General features: G+C 33.4%; 2 protein-coding genes across 3 annotated transcripts; one reads left to right on the top strand and one right to left on the bottom strand.

The window, feature by feature from the left end:
* Window positions 1–970: 970 nt before the first annotated feature.
* On the top strand, window positions 971–5206 carry LOC123917363 (dnaJ homolog subfamily B member 13-like). The gene is made up of 2 exons (XM_045969064.1): window positions 971–1644; window positions 4441–5206. The coding sequence occupies exons 1-2, from the start codon at window positions 1085–1087 to the stop codon at window positions 4874–4876; spliced, it is 996 nt and encodes a 331-aa protein (XP_045825020.1). The 5' UTR covers window positions 971–1084; the 3' UTR covers window positions 4877–5206.
* A 3586-nt stretch (window positions 5207–8792) lies between these two features.
* Window positions 8793–24134, bottom strand: LOC123913464 (nudix hydrolase 3). 2 transcript variants are annotated; one of them, XM_045964215.1, is made up of 21 exons: window positions 23900–24134; window positions 23633–23812; window positions 22572–22649; window positions 22028–22124; window positions 21423–21556; window positions 18507–18588; window positions 15757–15843; window positions 15301–15407; window positions 14044–14215; window positions 13671–13903; window positions 13496–13577; window positions 12888–12953; window positions 11919–11996; window positions 11722–11817; window positions 11370–11476; window positions 11070–11238; window positions 10309–10392; window positions 9919–10013; window positions 9747–9837; window positions 9502–9648; window positions 8793–9217 (listed from the first exon to the last, which is right to left on the bottom strand). In XM_045964215.1, the coding sequence occupies exons 1-21, from the start codon at window positions 23998–24000 to the stop codon at window positions 9161–9163; spliced, it is 2343 nt and encodes a 780-aa protein (XP_045820171.1). In that variant the 5' UTR covers window positions 24001–24134; the 3' UTR covers window positions 8793–9160. The 2 variants fall into 2 exon arrangements, with proteins under 2 accessions (XP_045820171.1, XP_045820170.1); XM_045964214.1 differs by having other exon boundaries at window positions 13496–13903; window positions 23900–24102.
* Window positions 24135–26009: the final 1875 nt, after the last annotated feature.

Here is a 26009-nt window from a genome sequence, read left to right as displayed (position 1 = left end):
ATCAAAAGAAAGTTTAATCTTATTGGTTTATTAGTTCATTAATATATTTAAAAATAAAATATAATTATTTATTTAAATATATTCCTATGAAATCGACTTTTAAACATGCTAACATGTCATATCAAACCTACAAAAATAAGTCTATAATAAGCCACAAAACAGACTCAAGCCTTCAATTTTTGACAAGTTAAGCTTGAGTTTGACATACCTTAGCTTAACCTAGCCTATTCTCAATCCTAATTACAATTGTAAACAACCTACACAAAAGTGGTATAAAAGACATAACCAGAAAAAAAATCGTCTCATAACTTACTAAACTCAAATGCTAAGCAAACAAATATACACCAACAATACAGTCCAACGAATCCAACAAGGAATCTAAAACCAACATTACATCTATACTCCCTCCGTCCCATTTTAAATGACCTATTTGACCATTTCACACACTTTAAGAAAAATGCATAAATAAAAGAGAGAATTGTACAATTACTAAACTGTGCTTACTTTTTTCATCACACATAAACAGGGGCCCACATAAAAGGGTAAAATTGGAAATAATGGCTTTGAAAGTTGTATAAGTCATTTATTTTGGGATAAATCAAAGTCAAAAAAAGATCATTTAAAATGGAACGGAGGGAATAGTAAATAAGGTTAATTTAGTAAAATTGTCACGTGACAACATCATTGCATTTTTTTTTTAATCTACATATACAAACAACTTTAAACGACACTATGTGTAACAACCATAATATTATTAATTAGGACATCGCATGTAAAATGTAAAATCAAAGTTCGAACTTTACTACTCGCACTATTTTATTTTAAAAATAAAATTCTAATCATCATTAAACTAAAAGGGAGAAATATCTTTGATCTACTATTGAACTACACTTTAAATAACCATGATTCACTATTTTAGTATTTTTATTTTTATTAATTAATAAATATACGATCCTCTTCTAAAATATTCAATTCACATTAAGCTATAAAATCCTAACCGTCAAAAAATCAACAAACTAAAAAATCACTTCTTCTTCTTCTACTTCCTCCGCCGTCCGCCACCGTGCCGGAGGAGGTTCAAAATATGGATTACTACAACATCCTAAAAGTGAATCGAAATGCAACCGAAGACGATTTAAAGAAATCATACAAAAAACTTGTATTGGTATGGCATCCAGACAAAAACCCTGGCAACAAAGCCGCCGAAGCTGAAGCCAAATTCAAACTCATTTCAGAAGCTTATGATGTTTTAAGCGATCCACAAAAGCGTAAGATCTACGATCGTTACGGTGAAGAAGCGTTAAAATCCGGTGAAGTACCTCCACCATCTCAGAAACATTCTTCTTATGCTGCTTCTTCATCTTCTTCTTCGTCTTCGCGGCCATTTCGGAATAAACACCCTCAGAATAATACGACGTCGTTTAAGTTTAATCCTAGGGATGCGGAAGATATTTATGCTGAGATCTTTGGTGATGAAGGTGGTCCGGAAAATGGGGGGAATCGTAGGACATCGAATGGTGGTGGTGGTCAGGCGAGGAGGAAAGCTGCTCCTGTTGAGAGGCCGTTGGCTTGTAGTTTGGAAGATCTTTATAGAGGAGTTGATAAGAAGATGAAGATTTCTAGGACAATTACTGATTTTTTTGGGTAAACTAATCTTAAACCCTAATTTCATTTATTATTATCATGTGCATTGTTTTAAATTTTTGTTTTTTTGTTGATTGTAACTAGTTTTTAACCTAGAGTGAATATGAACTTGGAATTGGATTTAATTACTAATTATCTATGACGCACTGACACATGCATGGACACCGGACATGACACTGACACGGTGACACCAATACAATAGAATTGAATGTAATCATATGTGTTGGTGTTGTACACTGATAAATGTTGGACATGAACATGTCTTCGATCAGAAGTGTTGGTGTTGTAGAGCTAATTATTAGTAATAGAAACTCATCTAATGGTGATTATGAAATTGAAGTGACTACAATCACCTTTTTGCTTAGAGAGATTTGATAATAATAGAGTTATATAAGTGTTACACTTACACCTAACTATGGTGGTGATAACTGAACAACTCAATGCCCAATCTGATTCTTTTGAGAGTACAAAACCTAAGTTTATGAATATGAATTAGGAATTGGATTGATAATAAGAGTTATATTAGTGTTACACCAAACTATTTAAGTTTTGGTTTTGTTTGGGAATTAATAGGGGAGGAGAAGGGATGGCTTGGGGGAATGAGGCGAGGAATGGGAAGGGGTGATATTGATTTGTTCCATCCTAGGGGTATAGTTTAGGACAAAACTTAGATGCAATGCTTAGAGTGTAGTTCTTATCGTTCCTCTCACAAAGAGACAATCTTGTTTTCGAAAAGACAATATTTTAGCGGAGAACAGTAGGAACAATGCTAAGTTATATCCTTTATTTTCCTTCAATAAACTTAAACCTCCCAAATTGGAGGAACTCAATAAATTTATTAAGAAAGGGATTGTACAAATTTCCCAAATCATTATTCTCTTTTTATACTACTCAAACCAAAACAATACTAGTTGTTATTCACATTCACCAGCCCTTCCTTCCAAAGGTATTCTCTGAAATTAGGGAACAAACTCTCCTTCCCCCTCCTCTCGAGTCAATCTCCTTTTCTCTTCTAACTTGCAAACAAGACCTTTGGCTTTAGGTGATGATGATCTAAGTTTTAGATTTGGATCCTCTCTTGATATTTGGTTCTCTTAGTGACGAATAGTGAATATTGAAATTTTTTGTATAAGTAATGAAGTTGAAATGTATGAATGAGTTTTAATGCGTGTTTGAATAATATGATTGCAACATACATATTCTAGAAGGGGAAATGTTTCAGATAGACTAGATGTGCAAAATACATATTCTAGAAGATAGCAGAAACTGCACCTAAGGATTAGATCTGATTCTGATTGAATAGGACCTGTTAGGATTTAATTTTGCTTTTCAGTTTCCATATTTCTCTAGCATTAGGATATAATCAGAGAAGATCTGCGTGTTATTTAGTTTCCTTGTTTTAGGATTCGTCTTCTATAGAAGAGGATGATTTCTTTTACTGAATCATCCTATTGAAGAGCCAACATAGGATCCTCGTGGGCTTTGTCACTTCAGTTTCTAGCAGGCAGAAAATTTTCATGGCCCATTTCTTTAACAACAAAAGTAGTTTCAACTTTCAAGGTCGGCTCTTAACCACTTTCTATTTTACATATGTAATGATTTTATTATAGGAGTTATGATATGTAATGATGTTATTATAGGAGTTAAGTATACATACCCCCGAAGTTTGTATCTAGTTTGACCCTTTTTTGGTATTTGGTACGACTATAGGGAAAATTTCAGAAAATCAAAGAATTCGTTATCGCTGAATTAAATCACTATAGTTACAGTTATAGCACAGATCTTAATTGATATCCTATCTGACAGTTTCCTAAGAGCATGAATATCGGTATATACAGTACCGTGTTTTAACTGCACCAACAGAGTGCTTTGTCAGAACATATGGATAATGATGCACTCTTCCATTTATATTGCCAAGACCATGTTTCTGTCCAGCAACGGCACTTAAATGCTTACATTTTATTTTTGTGGAGTCTAGTGGGACCCAGTTGAGAGTTTTTGGTGAGTTGTATGAATATTTAAGAAATGTGGTTGAGTTGTTTAAATAATGGGGAAGTGTGAAATAATATAAAAAATTGAATGGGAACCACTTAAAGAACCCATATGAGTGCAATGGATAATGGTGCTCTAACCACTGCAACAGTGATGCCGTCTCAAAATGAGTCTGGTAAGAGGATCTAGTAAACCCTAAACAAACAATTACTCTAATAGGTTAAATCTAAGTCTGCATCTAAATACACAACGGAAGACCTTGGCCAATTATTTTGAGGGGGCTAAAGTGTTAAATACACACAAGCGAGCAAGAAAAGCTTGCACAAAACTTTTGGCCTCTTCTACAAGTGTGTTCTGCTATCTACTTAACAAATGGATATCCTACCATATCTGACGAACAAACAAAATTAACTAATCAAATAAAAACTTACAAGTTGAAAAGGATATTTTAAACAACTAGTTTTAATATTTCAGTTTTTTTCAAAGCAGTTTGTATGTGGTTATGATTATATTGATTTATCTGTTATTATTTTCCCTAAAGAAGGAAACTCTTATCTTGTTTTAACTGTTAAGACACTGAGGTCATAATATATCTATCCAACGATAAAAAGTTCAGGGTATCTTGAGAACTTTATTCTAGTTATAACAAATTACTCTAATACATAGAAGAACCAGGGATAGGAATTGGTATGTTATACTCATAGCATTATTATCTTTTTAGAAAATTTCTTGAACAGTTATTTCATCTAAAAAATTAATATTTTCTGTTTAATTACAATGTTTGACGTGTGCAAACCATTTCAGGAAGAGTCGGACTGAGGATGAGATTTTGACTATTAATCTAAAACCTGGCTGGAAAAAAGGAACAAAGGTTACCTTCCCAGAGAAGGGTAACCAGGGGCATGATGTCATCCCGGCAGACATTATTTTTGTAATTGAAGAGAAACCACATGCTCGTTATATAAGGGATGGTCATGATTTGATTATTAACCAACAGATAAGTCTTGTTGATGCTCTTACAAGTACAACATTAGAAATCCCCACCTTGGATGGAAGGAATCTCATGGTCCCATTGCCAGGTATAGTCACACCTGGCTATGTGCACGAAGTCCCTAACGAAGGAATGCCTATATCCAGAGAACCTGGGAGGAAAGGGGTTTTGAAAATTAAGATTGATGTCAAGTATCCCACGAGTCTAACTCCTCAGCAAAAATCTGATCTAAGGAGAGTCTTAGGTTGAAACACGTAAACACGTAATTTTTTGTGCATGCACATTGTGAATATATGATGTGCATTATATTTATGCATGTGAATAGCAGGGGTGGATTTCGGTACTTACTAAGGGCTAGCATACCAGGGTTCCATACTTGATTTTTTGGACTTTTTTGCAGGGTAGGAATGGTAAGTTAATGACAGGAAGCACCAATCTTGGTGAAACAAATAGGTAGTTATGCTGGTTTTTTATTAGCTTGTTTTTCCTTTTGATTAAACTTAGGTTTTTGAAGTCTTGATTGTATCACAATGAATCATGTTTTATGCAATCTAATTGTATAGAGTTCCTTTGCTTTCATTATTGCCTTATTTTTTGGCCATGAAAAGGGTATGAAGCTAAATTCTTTTGAATTTTCTTTGTTGGATACACTTGATGTGATTTTTGTCCATGACCTGAAAAACTTATTATCTTGTGTGTTCGTTACATCATTACTAAATTAGACCATCCATACAAGTGGTGGATGTGTTGTAGCATTAAGAACTCACATGTCTTTACCTATTTTTGTAAAAAAATTTATGTTAACATGGTCTTTATTGCTAGAGTTTGTAGGCTCTCAAGGGATTCTAGGTTGCTAACACAAATTATATCTTTACATATTGGGATTTTTTTAAACTTTTTTTACTGAATAGATATCAGAGTTAAGATCTAAGGTTTTGAATTTGACACATGCAAATAAATTAATTTAGGCGATAACTTAAGCTAGGTGAAACTGTAAAAAAATAAATAAAAATTAAGCTAGGTGAATATTTCACTTCCTCTTTTGCGTGTAATGTAAAATAATACTCTATATTTATCTCGTGAGCTTAACTTAGTTGGTAGAACATTGCATTATATATGTAAGGAGTTAGGATTTGAATCCCGGTCATCTCACTTATCCACTTTAAGGGTGAAATTTCTAGCCACTAGATTACTTGACAATAAAATAATACTTTATATTTTACTTGCCTTTATCATGTATATATTTTTTGACTTAAAAAAAAATGATAAAGGCAATTTTGTTTTGACAAAATATGTATTTTTAGGCTTTTGACAATTATGTGAACTTAAAATTTAAAAAATCAGTTTGTTTTTGGTTCAGATATAGCCATTATATGGTCGTTGTGTATAATTAGAGTGGATTCAGATGATTTGAATTTATATCAATATGTGCTATGATCGTTTTTCTGATGTGATTTGTGAATTTACAATGATGCTTCAAAAAGATGATAAGACAATTAGGTTTCTAATAAGTTAATCTTCATGCTTGTGTTATATTTTACTTGGTTAAAAACTTTTAATATTATAAATTTAAGTGTTTAAACCTCAACATGAAATAGAGACCAAAAAATATACGTAATAGCATATAGTATAAAACCAAATTGAAAAAGTTTGCAGGATCATGGTCTCTACATCTCCATCATATGAAATAATTACATTATAATTTAAATTAAATTGAAAAAGTGTTATAAATTAATAGCATGAGTATAAAACAAAATTGAAAAAGTTCGGAAGACCATGACGTCTATTAGTCCCCCTTTAGGTCTTCATCCAGAGCAACACTTGCTTGAGTACAAGCTTTAGAACACAAGATTTAGGCACACATACACAAATCAAAAAAATTAAAAGAAAAATAAAATTGTCACATCAAATATATTACTTTAACAATTTTTACTTAATGTTTTTTTATATCTTGTGAGTGTGAAACAACAAATATATGAGCTTGTGTCTAGAAAAGTTTTTCTCCTTCACCTAACTGTCTAGATATGTTATTGCCACAGAGGTATTCTTCTATAGGCACAAATGTAATAGGCACAGACTTAGACACACACATCAATTTAAAAAATTAAATGAAAAATAAAATTGTCACATCAATCAATATCAATTTAATTATTTTAACTTTAATTTTTAATCTTGATTATGAGTGTGTCTAAACTAAATTTATTTAGGCTTGTGCCCATAGTAGAATTTCACATTGCCACATCTCCATCATATGAAATAATGGGGGGTGCTAGGGTGAGAGAGCATCTAATATCTCTCACCATTGAGTCATAGCTAAATACCATTAGATTAAGAGAGTCTATAGATCTTATTGTGGTTTATCTGTATGATATTTGTTTCCTTTTGTTTGACCTTGACTTTTTTCTTTTTATAATTCATTTTTTGAAATTTAAAATTACTATTATTGTTTTACAATTTAAAAACGTAAATTAAATTTCCATTAAAAAAAACCCAGAAAAAAATTAATCATCAATCTTCAAAACATAAATTTAATTTTCATCCAAATGAATTTTTTTTTCTCCCAAAATCTCAAATCTAGAAATAACTCATCTTTCTCCAACTTCATCTCCATCTCCTTAATATGTTGCCCGGGTGCGGGTACGGTACCGGTATCCGATACCGATACCGGTACGGGGTACGTCATTTTTAGAAAAATTAAGGTACGGGTACGTCCCTATAATTTTTTTAAAAAATATAATTATATATATCAAATAATATAGTTATATTGTTAAAACAAATAATTAAACATAAAAAATATCACAACACACTTTAAATGTAATTTAAATTGTTAGAAACAACAAAATATGAAATTAAAAACCAATTAGCTCAAAAAGAGTCAATTATTTCCCTCTTCATCATCACTAAAAATTGTCAAAAAAAAAAGAGTGACCTTTAGTTAGGTTCACCGCGAGAAAGACTAGTAATTTCAAGAATAACAACTATATATTAAATAAATCTCATTCATCTCTACGAATATCCCACATTTTTGTTGCACTTTCATTATAAATATTAATATTTCTCTTTCTTGAGAGAAGACGAAGATTGGTATGAATAAAAACTAGATCTTCATCTTTCTTTAAATTTAGTCTATTCCTTTTCAATGAATGAGTGAATAATTCCGGCGGCTACTTTGTTATTGTTTTTTACCAATAATTGCTACTTTATATTATAAACAAATAAAAAACGTAAATCTTCCTATAAAAAAACTAATAATAAAAGAAAAAGAAGAAAAAAAATCGTGTTTTTTTGGATTGGTGTACCACGCGAGTACCACAGGTGTACCACGCGTGTACCCGTTGCAAAAAACAAAAACAAAAAAAAAGGTACGGCGTCGGTGCGTACCGGGGGAGTACCATACGCGTACCGGTACCCGGTACGTACCCGGTACCGGTACTCGGTCTAAAATGGAGTACCCATGCAACATAAAAACAAAGCTGTTGCTCCCAAAACAATAACAACCCCAAAAAATTGCTTCTTCTTTGGCAGGAGCAAAATTACTCAAATAATCTCAAATTAACTTTTACTTCAAATCTATTTCTTTTTTAGAGCAAAAGAAAAATTTATTTGGGTTTGAATGTTTGAGTTTGGGTTAGGGAAAATGTTTCCATGAAAATTTTCGATGTATTTAATTTGTGAAATTTCATAGTTTGGGTGACTTACCATAATTCATCTTCATGTTAGTATATTCTCTTGAAGATGAAGATTATGAAAAACATGTTTTTTTTTTTTTGAAATATAAGTTTTGTTATTTTAAATAATGGTAAATATTATTTTAGTATATATTAGCATGAATAAATTTATTTGCTAAAAAATGTTGAATTTATAAAATTAAAACAATGGAAAAATAATGGCGTTTGAGAAGAACTGAAGAAGAGAACAAGAGCAATGATAATGTATAATATATGCATCATGCACCTTTTTCATTGAACGGTTGAGATTCATTATTTAAGTTGTCCACCCATGAGAGATATGAGACAGTCTCTCACGGTAGAACCTGCCTGAAATAATTACATGATAATTTAAATTACCTAATTAAATCACAACGTACATGTCCTGTCATATTCCAAAAAAAATATAATCTGCAAATCATAACCATATACTATACATCTATCAATGCAATTGAGGATTAATGCAGAATATTACAAATAAACCATTTAAAATTATTATCATAAGATTAATACACTTTGATTAAAAACAATCAAATCTTAGAGTAGTGTTTGTATCAATAAAATCCAATCTTGCCGGTTGCGTAAAATATCTAGATAACGTATCAAACTATTCTCCAAAGACAATGAATTTTTCCTTCAGAATCAATTGAAGGAGAATAGAAACATCACAGAGATACAAGTACTCCAGTCCATAAAAAAAAACAGATACAAGTACACCATTATTTAGTAGGAACAACTACCACGAAAGGACATTGATTCAATAACTTTTTCCAGGTTGACGCAAAGATTTTGTAAGCATGGAACTTTTTGTACCTAAGTTATGTTGCTATCTTTGCAATATTTTGTCAGCAACGGGGAAGGTAGGAGCCACATCAACAGGTACCTAAGGTACAGAATGATATACAGACAATTAGTTTTTTCATTACTTTAAACTCAGTCTGGATGCAGAAGATGCAGAAGCATTGTAATTCGAACACTTAATAGAGTATTTTAGGAATGATATTATTAAATAGAGTAAAAGTAGTTATTTTTGCTTATATTTGAGAAACAAAAAACACAAGTACCGTTTTTGCTTATATACGAGACCTAAGGGAGTAATAAATATTCTATGAAGTTGGGTTTGGCATCAATATTCTAGCAGAACACTATACAGTCTATGATTAATACCTGAATATTCTCTAACTTTTCCAGAGCAACTTTCAATGGTTCTGTCATCACACCGTATTTCTGAAGAAGCAAGCCAGCAGCCTCTTTATCACCTTGGGCTTGTATGGTGAGTATCTCCCTGCTCAGGCCTTCAACTGCACCTTCAATCTTTAGAAAGAAAAATATAATTTATATATCACTTATCTTAGGATCAAATAGACTCAAAATGGAGGGAGGAAAATAGAAAGATTTTGTAGAAATAATACCTTGGAAAAATCGACAGAAAATTTATCTTCAGAATGCGAGACAAAGGCTCCTTTCTCATATAACCAGTTGAACTGCAATGCTTGTCCTTTCCTGACAATATGCAGTAGAATTAGATGCTAAATTACAACAATGGACACCAGATGAAAGAAGAATGTGTAGCTAGCAACGTACCCATGAGCTTCCTCTAAGCCAAAACGTACTGAGCGGAAGCATCCAGCAAGAAAAGAAACATACATGGACTTCAATAAACTTTCGGAAAGCATGTCCTGATGAAATCATACAGATAATCTATGACATTAACACAGTCCTAAGCCACAGAACAATAAACTATACAGAAAATGTATAGAAAATTTTAACATAAAGTATAACCAGGGAACTACATAGTTATCAAGTGATGAAAGTAATCAGAGAGCAGTCTTGAGTTTATGTTACTCTTTATTTTCATGTTCCCTTCACTAGCACTTCCATGTTTTAGAAAGATTCCTCATCCTCGTGCTATTTATTTCCTTTTCTCTCCATAAATTATTATTCCATCCCCAGAGAAAAGGTATAATAGCTAACCTGAGAGATTAAGAACCTCAATGCCCAGAGGCCAACTATATCAGCCTTTGCTTCTTCCAGAGCTGAGTGAAATTCTTGCAATTCCTGTATCAAACGATTAGATATTGTAATTGATATTACAAAAAATAATGATGTGATACAAACAATTTCATAAGCTCGGTGCATATTAAATAATTTCACATAGGTAGGTACAGTATTAGTGCCGGTATAGTAAGAGATATAGGATTTTACAAAAATCTGACATGGGTAAGCTAATATTAATTTTAAAAATATACATATATAAGTAAATATAATTATACATAAACATGGCTAAATTGCATACTAGATTAAAAAAAAACACATAAGCATATTATATAAAAGGCGATTAAACCTAGGTCACAAACCACTGTTTGGGAGCCGGTCTTGCTGCTTAACCTATCTCACTGCTTATTGCTTAACAAGAACTAAGTCTAAGTAGTAGCAAAGGTATTTAGCTTGGGCACAATTCTGATTTAAACCAACTGTACTGCCTCTACAAAAAACGAACAATATGGGCAGCATGAAGTTGATGGGGTTTATCAGCCAGAAAGCTCAATTGATAGTAAAAGACATAGGCAAGGTGTTATAATTATCCCATCATAGTGGCAGATCTCATTAACTTATTGATGGTTATGGTTATGAACCATTAGTGAGGCATACTAACAGTGTTACTATGTTAGTGTGTGCTTGTAGCAGAAGTTCAACTAATGTTTTTCTTAAATAAGGCATATCTTGCAACTTACCAGTCTCACAGTCGACTGTTGACCATTTGGAAGTGTTATTGTATGAGGTCCAATTCCATGGCAGCACTCATGGCAAATAGTATGAGTAAAAAAAGATTCAAAATCTACGAGTTCTTGTTGTTCCTCAGCAATACTGGCAGCAGCTATAGGTAAAAGAATCTGATTGAACCTGATAAGAAAAGACAGGTTTCCCCAACATAAACTATCCATTTAAAAAAAATGTTACAAAAGAAAATCATCATGATTCATGATAGCAAGTTGAAATTTGAAGAAACAAAGCATTTAGGGTCGAAAACTTACTTAGCCTCTGAAACATTCTTAAGCATGACCATTGATGTTCCCCTGTCATTTACAATGCGCTCATCATTTGGTAGATTGAAAGCAAGAGTTTGTGGTCCCTTGACATCCTGAAATAATATACTAATGTAAAATTTCCAGTTTAATAATTTCAAGCATGAAGTAATGCAATATAGGTCAGAAACGCCAGCGAAATTTATTAGAAAGGACATGATAGGGAAAATTGTGTCCACTACTGCATAAGCTAGATGTCAGATGTAACGGATTGAATTGTGTCCACACGCGCGCAACACAGACACACGCGCGCAACACAGACACACACGGGAGAGAGTAGTCAAATATTCATAACACTCACCCCTGCATTATAAAGAAGTTGGATCACACGAATAGGTGCTGCATTCACAGATTTTGATTTGTATGCATTATCCATTGGAAGATTTTGCTCCAGAAGCTTCAATAGAAAAATTATTTGAGATATCATTCAGACTAAATTTTGAAAAATTTAATAAAACTACAAAATTTAATCCAAATAAAAGGCTTCAGGCATAATACCTGCAGATTATCACCAAAAAGTTTCAGTTGAGCTGTTGCTTCATCGTCCCTGATTCCAATATATGCTTCAAAGGTAGCCTAAAACAAACAATGCAATTACTAATTTAGACAGCCAAATGTCTTTGTACGAGTTGGGCGACGAAAGGGACTCCAAAAGAGTGACAGGAATATAGCTCTAATCAATGGGATGAAGTGTGTGACCACAAAATATTGTCTCAATGTGGGACTTTCACAACTTTCACGCATTTTACACAAGTCTTTCCAAATGAGAGAATGTTGACAATTTTCCAGAGAATATCAACTGTCTAGAACATGATTGATAGTTGTTTAAAGATTTCAAACAAGAGCATTGCATTTGCTTCCATATACAACAGATGATTACAGACTAGTGCCAGCTTAGTCGCACCAATACTTAGTCATTATGCTTCATCTCTACAATCACACCAAATCTTTTAGATGTTCACGTGACACTCAAAAATGTTGCTATTGTCTCAAATGATTTATTAGATAACTGAAATAAATAGTAACGAAGGTCTTTAAAAGTTACTCAACACATGATTGTCCAAGGATCTTCCTTGTATGTAATTAATCAACAAATTATGTAAGGCCTTGAACAATAATGAAACTCGGAGAATACAAGGTACACACATCCACAAGAATCATCAAAGACTAAGAGAGTTTCTGTCTGTGTTGTGTTTTAAAATTTGACCGTAATTACTGATGTTCTTGACAATGCTTAACAATGCTGAGTGTTTCTTTTCTATATCGAAACATTACATAAACAAAAACAACATTTTTTATGTGCATTCCAACATTTTAAGAAGTTAACTGACAGTAGGCCAGTAATGACACAAAGCTTCAATCAATACTAACTTTTTCCAATAAAAATAATAAATAAATTAAGTCTGACATTATCATGCTTTGGGGATTTGAATTGTTTATGCCTAAAGCCTGGTTTTCAATAATTACCTTATATCCAAAAAGTTTATCTTCATAAGTTTCGTATGGCCCAATTGTCACATCCAGCTTAGAGTCCTGCATAGAGAAGAGAATGCCAAATAACACAAGCACAGTGTGGCAGAAAACAACAGTAGAGCAAGGATAGATGATGGAACAAACATAGAGCACACCACAGATAAAAAAGTGGAAGAAACAAAATTTATGCAATTCGACACCTTTAGCTGATGTCTATGAAAAACTCCAACTAAAGTATTCACCATCTCAAAATAAACTTATAAGTTCATTCACCAAATATATATATATATATATATATATATATATATATATATATATATATATATATATATATATATATATATATATATATATACATATATATATATATATATATATGTTGTCTAAACTTGAAAACCCATCTCAAGTAGTGTATCACTGATAGGACCTGAATAATACAAGATCTCTTGCTCTCGTTTTTGGAGTTGAAAAGATTCATCAAAAACAAAAAAGATTATAAGCTCTGGAGAAATGCCTCTTCTCAAAAAAAACTCATTTTTGAAAATTTTCCAACAACTTATAATGATTGTATCATAAAAGTAAACTAGACAATATTGACTAACCAATTCCATCCAGGAGATGTCAGAGTTATAATAATCATTAGAAAGGAAAGCATCAGCCTTGCTATGTAGCAGCTTCTTCAAACTACACTTGGAACAATGAGTTATTAGCCAACAATGTAAGTAATTTAGCATGTAGCTGAAAATCGATGAGAGAATGGATAAAAGAACAATATACCTTGTTGAGTTGGTAATGTCTCCAGCTTTATGCAAAAAATCAGCAGCTTTTGCAAGAAGTGACTTGTACTCTTGAGAATAGGGAACTATATACAGATCCTTAGATGAATCTACTTTATCATTGGACAGACCGGAATCCAAAATAAATTCACTGTGCCTTCTAATAACAGTGAAAAAGCTTGTTGCCTCTTGCTGTTGATCCTTTGCTAGACTGTCATTCCATATATTGAACTCCTGAAAAACAGAAGTTTTCATTTTTTCATATATCAAACAACTGTTATGATAAAATATGTTTAGCTTTACACAACAATAAAAACCTATCATAAATCATATCTAGTCATAAACCAATCAGATCTGAATTTTTTCTATGGTACCCTTTTGTCCATGTCAGCGGGATAGAAATTAGCACCGGCAGGTTTAAGGATGGGAAATGCTGCTCTGTATTCCAGACCTTTCCACTCTCTAACTGTCCTAGTTGCTTTAGTGAGCAGCCTTATTGCTGAATCTGCAGTTGTCAAAAATGCCTCATCATCGTCAAGGGTAGACCTGCAAGAATGAACACAATATAATTAGACAATAAACATGTATGTGGGGAAAAGAGATCTTTTGAATAAATAGGTTTTACTCTGAATATTGTTAAAAGAAACAGCTTGCAGTGTTCAACACAGATACTCATATATTTCTGGAGAACACCATTCAAATTTAGCAATTTCAAGTGTTAATTGTCAGTTTAGTTCATTTCTTCTCTAACTTTGTGCTTGTAAAAAGATATCCAGACATAGTTCCAGAATTAACATACACATCCTCAAAAGTCAAAATCCACTTATGATTTTTCCAATGATCGTCCTTCCAACAACTTCACAACATCCAATATAAGATGACTTGCTTTATTGTTTTTTCGATTCTATGAACTTCAAATGAACCACTAATTGGTCCTGATTTCTTCTTGAAATGAAACACATAATAACGAGGGGTATTTGAATCCTCACACCTCGACAAGTATATTGACCACCTCTGAACACAGAGACCTCTGGGATTAGGTGTGCCCCCACCCCCCATGCCCGACATGCATACAACATGTGTCTGACAAGTGACAACATATGTCCTCTCATCTCTCATTTTCAAATTTCCTCTTCATACATGTCCTATACTTTTTGAAATTAACAGTGTCAACATGTTCGTGTCAGAGTTTGTGCTTTATAAGTTATTCCACACTCAAAAGATTTTCAGATTTTGAATAAGATTTGAATCTAAAGATGCACCTCCCTTTATTGTTCCCATGTTTACATTTACCTTTACCTTTACCACTCCTTACCATTTATCTAAATTTTAACACCTTTAACAAATTTGTGTCCTATAATTTTGAAATGAGCCAGATGATGCTAATAAGAACTGTGGTGCTAATAATCACTGGCCTCAGACTGAGAAATAGTTTCTCAGAGGAATCCTAATCTTAAATTTAGTAAATTAACCAAATTCTAGACGGTTGGAATTCTCAAATGTGTGCTCAAGAACAAGAAAACACCAGAGTCTGAGATACAAAATCACCAAAGTCTATCCATCTCAGTGTGTCTGCATAAATACATAACATTCAGTTGTTAGAGTAAGTTGTCAAGATTTAAAGGACTTACCATGGGCTCTTGTTTATCTGATAATAGGACCATTTCAATTTATTTAACTCTGACGTATCAGCATGCTCCTTCAACCAATCTCTAAGAGCGGGATTACTGTACCACGACTGATAGGGGAATAAAAAGACAAACTTTAGTACTACACAATATTATTCGAACATATACCTTCTAGGTTCTACTCTACCGATCACAGTTAAAACTATAGAATGATGTTTCAGAGGACAAAATAAATTGCCAATCAAATTTCACAAAATGATTACTAAAGCCTAGGTACCAAGCATGACATGTTGAACATTATTACATATATGTGAAAAATGATTTGCTTGCTCAGACAAAAGCTTAGAATTTATTTTCTTGATATGAGCATGCACATTGAACATAGAAATTAAAATCAATACACATAAGGTACATAAAAATTGCATACAAACACATCTATAAATGTATTGTAAAATAAACCTGCAGATAAAAAATTTCATCCATAACAGTTGCAGCCTTGACAATAAAAACAAGAGCCTCTTTGTCTGAATCTGCAAGTCCTGTCAACTGCCGAAAAAAAAATTTATTTCAAAGGTTAAAAGGGGACCACAAAGTTTATGATAAATATGTTGGTCATCCGTGTATTGTTACACTCAACTAATAATGATATCATAACCTTCAAAATTCATAAACAAAACTTGTTTCGAATTTTAAATTAATTTATTTGCAACAAGAGTTCATCCAAAACCTTTGTACGTAGTCATGCTGATGTAAAAGATGTATAGAACTAATTGCTAGTAACACATGTCTACTTGCAAATATGGTCGACATTAAAATATTCTGATCTTCCATCTGCTCATGAATCAACAAAATATTTGATATTGCTACAAATGCTTTAACATGTAGCATTTGGCCACAAGTCAGAATTTTCTAAATCAATCAGGATAAAGAACACGTTGCCGAGAAAATAGAGATCAAAGTTATGTTTTGTTAATAGTTCAAGAAAGATGGAAGTCTAAAGAGAAGTATAGTCTTCTCTAATCTCTAATAAAAAAATGTCAAGAGAAATAATGGAACAGTGCAATGCCCAAAAACATATAAATAGAATCATAGATTTCTAACCAACTAACAGACTATTTCAATATATTGGCACTGTTAAGATTTTATGACTCAGCTTAAATAACTTGGTTCAATTATCCATTTGGATAACTCCTAAATATCAACATTCTTCTTGGCAAGATCAAATTCAATGTTTATTTGAAGTTACAGAATTGAATCCCACTCAATCAAAATTGTTATTGTTGATGTTAATATTAAGCTGGTGAGACACGGGCTTGGTCCAGATTTACTTTGTACCACCCTCATAAACCGGTACAGTATATACACAGGGAGACTGAAGTATACACTTCCAATTACAGTATCAGTATCTCCAACTCTCTTATTTACTCTTTCTACAAGTTATCGCAGGCCTACTAAGGCAATGATTTTCCCACAACCACCCGGCACATAAATAGGAAAAAAAAAAGCAATACAAGTTAAATCAGGAAAAACCAAACCATGGTCATATATTGAAGAAAGACAAATACTACTAACGAAACATTCTCAAATACATTATTTTATTTCCAACAAATTGATGTCAAGTGAAATTCACAGTGGTCCACAATATTATATGGATCTCATTCAATATTTGGTGAATGCATTACTTATTTAGGACCTACAAGAATTTAATCAAATAATAGTGTTGAAAAAAATAGGTTAGATTTCTTATGAAGAAACCAACCAGATCTTGAAACTGCAAGTGAGCAATAAGAATGTCCAGGTATTTTTCAAAGGGAGATGGCTCATATTTTGGGAATGGAAAAGTGTCAAGTTGGTCTGATGAAAGCTCGGTAACTTTGGCAGATTTTCACAGTCGTCGGGTACCATTTCAGATATAATAATCAATCCGTGTGTTCAGATGTTTTATCTTTTGGTGTTGTTTTTGGTGTTGCCGAATATTTTTTAGCTGTTTATTACAGTTGTTTGGTGGAATTTGTCTTCTTTTATCTCAGGTTATTAAATTTCCATGTGTAATGTCTACAAACAACAAGAATAAGAATCCCATCCGAGGTGCAAATATTGAAAGATGCGTGTCTCTTGCTCCAAGTTTCTGTTTTATCTCTCAGTTCAATAGTCTTGCATCCAATAGTTTATCTTATCTTTTGTTATCTAATATTTTGCCTTGTGACCCATCCCCTGGTTAAAGGCTACCCCTAGATCTTTTGGTAAATTGAAATTAGTTATTTCTATTTCAGATCAGTTCAAACTGTTTATAATAGTTGTAAATGTATTAAAACATTTCAGCTACTATTCTTTCCATATATTCATAAGACCCTGCCAAGTGAAACAAAAACAATCTTCTTTTACTGTTTCAGACAAAAAAAAAAATTAGACCCATTTGAAGGGATCGCTATTCTCTAACTTTGTGGCGGGAAAGGCATGTGACTTTGGACAATTTTTAACCGTTTGATCAATCACGTGTGCCACAACTTGCCACGCGTCCTTCTCTTACCTGGGAATGAAAACATCAGAACAAAAAAAAAAACTTCCATCTCCAATGTCAAACCTGCTGCCGTCGTGCACCGTCACAAACCATCGCACGCCGACCGCTGCAAGCCATCTCCAATATTCAAGTTTAAGTTGTTGTTCATAAAGTTTGTACCTTTAATCATTTTGAAAACTGGATTAGCTTTTGATTTCTACGTTTGTTTTTCTCACAGCAGCAAATAGTATATGGCCATGACGGTGGCAACAGTAAACCGAGATGGCGGCAGCAGTTGACCGAGGCGGTGGCAGCAATTGACAGAGGAGGGTATCGGAATCGACTGTGGATGTCGGCATCGGTGGAAGAATTAGAAGTTATTGACAGAGTTGGAGATGGAAGTGTTTTTTTTTTTTGTTCTAATGTTTTTCCTGCCACAAAGTTAGAGAAAGACACGTGGCAAGTTGTGGCACACTTGATTGATCAAACGCATAAAAGTGACTCAAAGTCACCTACCTTTCCTACCACAAAGTTAGAGAATAGCAATCCCCATTTGAAGAGGGTTGTGATATGATCGAAATGCTTGAGTTTAACCATATGCTGTTCAATTGTCAGAAGCTCGGGAAGATAAAAATATTTAAAGCTAAATAATTGGCAGATAGAAGTCAATATAATGCAACAATGCAACCAAAATTGAAATCACAACAACCTCTACATTGAGAGAAACGGGAGCATAGCGACTTAGTTGCTTTTGTAGAGCCAAACTGCGTGCTACGGTATTCTCTTTGTACCTTCAACAAATATATAAGGAATAGCAAAATTAACTATATAATCAATGACTGTCATTATTTTCGATATTGTGTGCTAGGTAGTTGTCCCTCAGTATATCTAATAACTCATAAATATATGAAGATTTAAAGAAAGTTGTGCTTTAAGACATAACAATATAAATATAGGGAATGTGCACTTTAAAGGTAATCTATGCAGCGTGAGTTAGGATTCGAAACTGTTGAAAATATAGCGTCTATGTATTTATTGTATAGGATGATTACATAACCAAATCTTCTCATGTGAATAGGAATAGTATCGCCAATGTTTATTTTATATTCATTGTCTTGAGCCTGTATAAAACTGAGTTTAATGTATTGTTGGGACTTAAGAGACACGGTTTCGCCATTTCACACCTTTGTTCCCTCTCATTCAACATGGTATCTTCTAGGGCTTGACAGATCTAACCTAAATTTGTGCCTTCCAAGCAGGTCCAATATCCTCCGGTGAGAAAAAAAATCGACAACTGTGTGTCTACTGGGGTTTTCCCTTTGGTTTCCTATCTGCCTCCTATTCCAGCAATTTTTTTGACACCCAACCGCACAATGAGGAAACTCGCGTCAAGATCTTTCGGCCATCGAATTATCTTATCATTGTTAGAGGCAATCTATCACGCCCTTGTGCCTGTAGTTCTTGCATGCAGTTACATCACAAGCACATGGTGACGTGTCACACCTGATATTCGGACACCACTTCCAGCACCGGTGTTGACTTCCACTGGCGGTCCTAGCCCACCAACTGCCATCCCAACACCTGATTTCCCCCACTTATAAACATACACCCCCCCCCCCCCTCCCCTTCACGCCCAGAACATCTGGAGCATAACCTTATAGCAGGTGGCCCAACGTATCTTGGAGGAGGCTCTGATACCATCTTAGAATTTGGGTTCCGTCTAACTCAACCCTACAAAACTGGCTTGTATAAAGGGCAATTAGCTCAGACTTTATGCAGCGGAATAGAAAGCTGTCGTGCGAGAACCGTTAAAGGGGTAGCTTGAGTTCTCTAGTAATAACACTCCCACCAAGAACTACGGCTGCAAACTTACCCTCATTCGTGATCTTCTGAGTCCAAAGTCTGTCGCCAGGACGGATCCTACCTTCCAAAACCACAATCTTGTAACCAAAGGACAGTAGCTGCCTGGCCACAGCCGACCCAGAAAGGTCAACACCAATAATAACAACAATCCCTTCCGCCGCCTCAGGCAACTGAGAAGTAAACGACGGTGAAACCCCAAAATTTATGTGCATATTTATTTGCACATTTGATTAACTCTGCTTATGAGTTTCTTTTGTATAAATGTATTATGTACACATAAATTTTGGGGTTTCGCCAATGTTTACTTCTAAGTTGCCTAAGGCGACGGAAGGGACTGTTGTTATTATTGGTGCTGGCCTTGCTGGGTTGGCTGCGGCAAGGCAGCTATTGTCGTTTGGTTACAAAGTTGTGATGTTGGAAGGTAAGAAGCATCCTGGCGGTAGAGTTTGTACTTAGAAGATGAGAAATGAGGGTAAGTTCGTGATCTTAGATCTTGGTGGGAGTAAATTACTAGAACTCATGCTAACCCTTTAACGGTTCTAGCACAACAGCTTTCTATTCCGCTTCATAAAGTCAGAGCTAATTACCCTTTATACAAGCCGGTTTTGTAGGGTTAAGTTAGGCCTAACCCATGTTCTAAGGCTCTGTTTAGGAAGCCACATAAGCTAGCTTATAGCTTATAAGCTCGTTTGGTTAAAAAAGCTCTGTTTGATAACAGTTTTTAAAAAGAGCTTATGGCTTATATTTAGTAGCTTATAGCTTGTCATTTTTCTTCCAATTTTACCCCTAGCTTATCAGCCATCTGCTATTTGTTTACCAAACAGAACCTAAAATGGTGTCGGAGTCTCCTTTAAGATAATTTGGGACTCTTAACAGCCGAAATTGACCACATACGACTAGTCGTCCGTTGTTGACATCCTTTCAAGTAGTGTTTCATCATTGATTTGTGTCTATTGGTCACTAATCATATCTACCTCTAATACTACAGTTCCCCTGAGACCAATCATCCCATTTTTTATGTCATTTCCCCCTTATCCACAAAAAAATTTAATGTAACCAATTAAAATACTTGGAACTTATAATATCAAGTTATGAATTAATGGTCTGAAGGTTACAAAGACCACCTCTCACCACCAAGGTTGAGTTTGTGGATGTTTTCAATTGAGAACAATGGGAAAAGATTGATACATAGTTGTGCACTATCATCAAGTGATCCCTTCATCCTTCCATCAAAATATATTTTCCGTCTACACCTCACTTCGAGTCTATTTGAGATCAGGCTAAAGTAATGTATACTAATGATACACAATGCCTAAATCGAGTTTGTCATGACTTGATGAATGTCACTGCACAGAAGAAGGATTTCTGAAAATATAGCATTAATTTATTAAAAAAGAGAGTTACAGTATTAATCTGCTGCCTCTTTTCAAGAGCCAAAACTCTGAACAATTTCCTAAGAGAAAAACCCAATCATAGATCCTAACATACTCATCCGTCACTTTATAATATTTCCCCTAACAACTTCCTAGAAATCAGAATGACAAAATAAAAAGTAACTAGATAAAAAGTGACAGATAACAACTACAAAATATCAACTTAATAGATAAAATATTCCTAAATTTGTTATTTCTTATCCCTCCTGGTGTAGAATCTCCAAACCTTCAGTCCACTATCATGCCTTACTAGTTGGGCTATATCAACAAAGGTATTGTTTCAAATATAAGAAAATTCTCATCATGCATATACTAAAACAATAACATACCTCTTCTCAATTATATCAAATAGTTGACCGTATTGTCCATGAACATCATAAGGGACATAATCTGAATCTTCTTTGGCTAGCAACCTTTTATACTCGTCATAAGCGATATATTTAATAGCAGAAACTTCAGATTCCTGCCAACGTAATCAGATCCCGTCACTAAAATCAGGAAACCCAGTATCACAAATCATGCATATACTTATAAAAGACATAAAGGACATGCATAGAATTAGATTAGCATACTCATGGTAGAAACTACATAGCTAACTAACTCGCATGGAATTTGGCTTAGAAGTTATGAAACAATGGTTTACACTATCAGTTCCAAATCTTAAAATTCAAGAACAAGAAGGAAATACTAGCTACAAAACATAAAATTTTATCATTTCCAAAACAATTTTAAATAATCAATTAATGAAAAATCATAAAGGCAAGCTCCAAAATGAACAAATCATGGTGTATAATGTATGTCAAAGGATATTGAACATCAGGCTGAGACAAAATATGATGATAATCACATTATTCTACTTTATTTCGACAACAATACAAAAGTGTGGAGTAGAAATACATAATGTTCAATTTGAAAGCATCTTAAACATCATCACCTGAAGTTTAAAAGCTTCCTGAGGTATTGGATCTATAGTAGTTACCAGAAACACATCATTATATTCGTTATTGATGAACTTTCCGTCATTTGTGACACTGCATTCCATATCAAAAGTTAAAATCAGCTTGTTCATGGATTACAAAAGAAAAAAATGGAAGTAAAGCATTAATTGAACATAAAAAACATCCTACGATTATGCAATAAAAAAAATAGAAAGAAAGAAGAAATCAGCAGTCTATCTTCATATGTGAAAGGGGGTGTGAAAGAATCTCCTTTAAACAAATCCTTTTTTGGCAAAAACATGGAGGAAAACTCAGTTGATATGTTTTCATTATAATTACAAGAATGTCACTTTATTTACATTTTGTTTTCGATTTTCAAATTTTTGTGAAGTAAATGGCCCCAAAAAGTCCGTCTTGAAAATGGAAAACAGCACAAAAGCAATGTGGCACTTGTGTAATTATAAACAAAGCACATCCACAAAGAAAAACCATACTCATAAAACTTTGAAAAAATACAGCGATACACCATACACTACTTACCACTCCTGTAGGAAAACAAATATCAATTCAAATGCATCCTTGGGAAGGTTTACACCTAACTCTTCTTCTAGCTCCCTCCTAAAAAAACCAAATATACAACAACACTATACAGTTAATCACCAAAGCAATCTCTATATTCCAAACATTCTGAACAATCCTACTTTCCTATTTAAAATGAAGATATTAATTACACTGACCTACCTTTAGTTTAGCACACGATTCACACATTAAGAGTGAAATTTTTTACTTTTACTAAGTGAAACATTGTTTTCCAAAAACACACACACACACACACACACCTGTGATAGAAAACAAAATATTCAACTTTTGCATTGAGTAAAATTTTATAATTTAACTTCTCTAAATTGAGAGAGAGCACAAAATCTAATTATTAAGATTTTAACAACTTCATCTCTTGTCTCAAACAAGTAGCTTGGTTGGTGATCTAAGGAATGCCGAAGAAGTTCCGATCAAGAGATCCAAAGTTCAAATCTTTAAAACTAACAACCAGTAACTTACTAACATTTTTATTTTTTAAAAAAAAAATGCATCTTTTTTCATTTGAATTCCAAAGTTTAAGTGAGTTGGATCCTGAGTGTTGACTAAAATCAAGGCTCAAAGACCATTTACCAATGTACTTACATATTACACACCAACGAGGTTCTCAAATCGGCAGCAGGATTCAAACTCACTTTGCCGTATATGAGCTAAAACCATACTAACTAGAGCCTATGAAGCACCGACACAGACACCTCGACACTAGTAAAATTTTAAAAAATAATTATTTGAAGGCAATCACATGTGTCGGTATTGGACACACCTTCTATCAGAAGTGTGGATGATACAACACTTATAAGCAATAGTGTCTAAATCATTCATCAACAATTAACTAACTCTACTAAATTTGATCATCTAAAGTCAGTCAACAATAAAGCACTTAACTTCAAATTAATTTCTAATCAAAACGAATTATAAAAAGTCAACAACAAACATTTGAGATCAAATTCGCAATCGATTACACAACGGAAACAATCGAAATGAAAATTGATGATTTAAAGTACCTAGCAGTGATTAGGGAGGAATCACCAGCAGAAATGTGACCGGCGCTAGAAATGTCCCAAAGATCAGGCCATGAATCTTTGCAAGAAGCACGGCGTTGGAGAAGTAGCTCCTGTGTGGATTCGGCGAAAATCCAAACGTGAACGGCGCGATGGTAATCACCATCTCGATGAACTTCACTTCTGAAATGCACGCACACGTTGTGTTTGTTATTATTACGAGTAGTGAAATTTGTTTTGAGAGAGAGTTAGTTAGTTAGTGTTACTTGCCTGGGTTTGGAAATTCCGGTTTTCTCACCGGTTTTTGTTAGAACATCAAAGCGTTCTTCTTCTTCTTGTGAGTGTTGAATGCGGGATTTTTCTTCGGCCATTGCGTTTTTGCGGGGAATGAGATTATGATTTTCTCGACAACTTGCTTTCACAAGTCACAACTCAATGTTTTTAGAAAACCAGGCCCGAGTCGAACCGGCAATACATTTGATCAAACTCGGTTTTATGTATCGATAGATAACCAATTGAACAAAATCATAAATAGATAAATATTAAATAAAAGATTAGTCAACAAATAAATAAATAAATAAATAAATAAAATAGTTATGTTAAACAGAATCCAATATTCGAGACAATGATTAAGAAAATAGATGTAAAATCAATAATTTTAAGTAAAAAAAAACTTTTTAAAAATTTCAAGACATTGAACCACTAATTTAAAGGTTATATAATATTACTTTAGTATTTCCCTTGCCAAAATAGCAAAACACAACTAAATACTAAGTAAAAGATTAAAAAAAAAAAGTGCTTACTATGATTCATTAGCTAAGCCCATTTAGAAAACCATATATATATTGTGTTTCTTTTTAGAGAAATAGAGGCGAGAGAGTTTGGTGAGAAATGAAACATCTCTCTCTCGTTTGGAGGAATAGAAAAAGAGAAGAGAAACTAAAAAGTGTGGGTCCCACTTCTTTTCTTTCATATTTTGCTCACTTTTTCACATGTGCCCTTTTTAAATTAATTTTGATAAAAAACTTTATTAGAGTAGTATAAGGGAAACTTTTCTCCTTTTATAAATTAAACACATCTCTTTCTCTTCTCTATGTCTTTTCACTTTCTCTTATATCAATCAACATATCAAATCTACTCTATTTCTCTATTCTCACATTCTCTCTCACTTATTTCTCTCTTCTTACTTTCTCTACACAACCAGTCACACCCTTATGACGTGTTTGGTTTGAGAGAAAGAAATATCGAAGAGAGAAAAACACGGAAATCAATGTCCAAATACATTCATTGATTTTCCTATTTTTCTCTCTTCCCTATTTCTTTCTCTCAAACCAAAGACGTCATAAGGGTGTGACTAGTTGTGGAGAGAAAGTGAAAAGAGAGAAATAAGTGAGGGATAGAGCACGAGAAGAGAGAAAGATGTGAGAAATAGAGTAGATTTAAGATATTGTTTGGTATAAGTGAAAGAGAAGAGAAAGTGAGAAGAGAGAAATGTTATTTATTTTTGAAAGTACAAAATTACCCTTAAAATAAAAATCATCTCATAAAAGCTATTTTATTTTTAATTAAATTCAATTAATTAACTAAAAAACCACACTTATTTAACTGGACTCATTTTTAATTTGATTTTGAATTTATATAATCAAATTTAATGTCCATTTTAAAAAGAAGAAGAAAAAGGTGTCACGTGAAAGGAAAAAAAAATATAATAGAACCTAGAACAGTATAATTGGAAGGGTGTGTTATATCACATATTGAAGGGCATAAAAGGAACAATAATAAGATTACCAATTTCTCACTTCTTTTTTCCTTGTTCTGGAGAGAACCGAAAACACGCTGGCCCCACCTAAGTTTTGTCTCTCTTCCCTCTTTCTTGCCTCTTCCAAACAAGAGAAAGTTCTAATTCCTATGCTCTTTCTTTCGTCTGTATCTCTCTCTTTTCATTTCTCTTATAACAAACAAAGGCTAAAAGATTGACAAATGTCTTTTTGAACAACAAATTTGTTGTACGATCATGAGTGTGTTTGGTTTATAAGAGAATTTGTAGTCTTTGATTAGTTTGAGAGAAATGGAGAAGAGAGGAAAAGAAGAGAAGTTGAAAACTTCTTTTGTATGTCAAAGAGAGAAATTGAGAGGAGAAAAAATAATTGGTAGGTGTCATACCTTTTTGTTTTCTCCACTTTTGGTGAGATATGTAGGAGAGAATGAAAGTTGAACTTTTTATGGCAAAAAGTCATTCATGACCAGCACACCTTCCATCATTTTTGCATTTAATGAAGAATAAAGATGAGAAGAGGGAATAAACCCAAAGTAAAAAATAAAGAGAAATAGACATGCAAAATCATCTAAAGAAATAAAAGGGACAATAATTTCAGTTACC

Source organism: Trifolium pratense, linkage group LG3, assembly GCF_020283565.1.
Source record: "Trifolium pratense cultivar HEN17-A07 linkage group LG3, ARS_RC_1.1, whole genome shotgun sequence".
NCBI classification, from domain to species: Eukaryota; Viridiplantae; Streptophyta; class Magnoliopsida; order Fabales; family Fabaceae; genus Trifolium; species Trifolium pratense.
The sequence above is the reverse complement of the archived record's forward strand: the minus strand, read 5'-3'. Positions and strand labels throughout refer to the sequence as shown.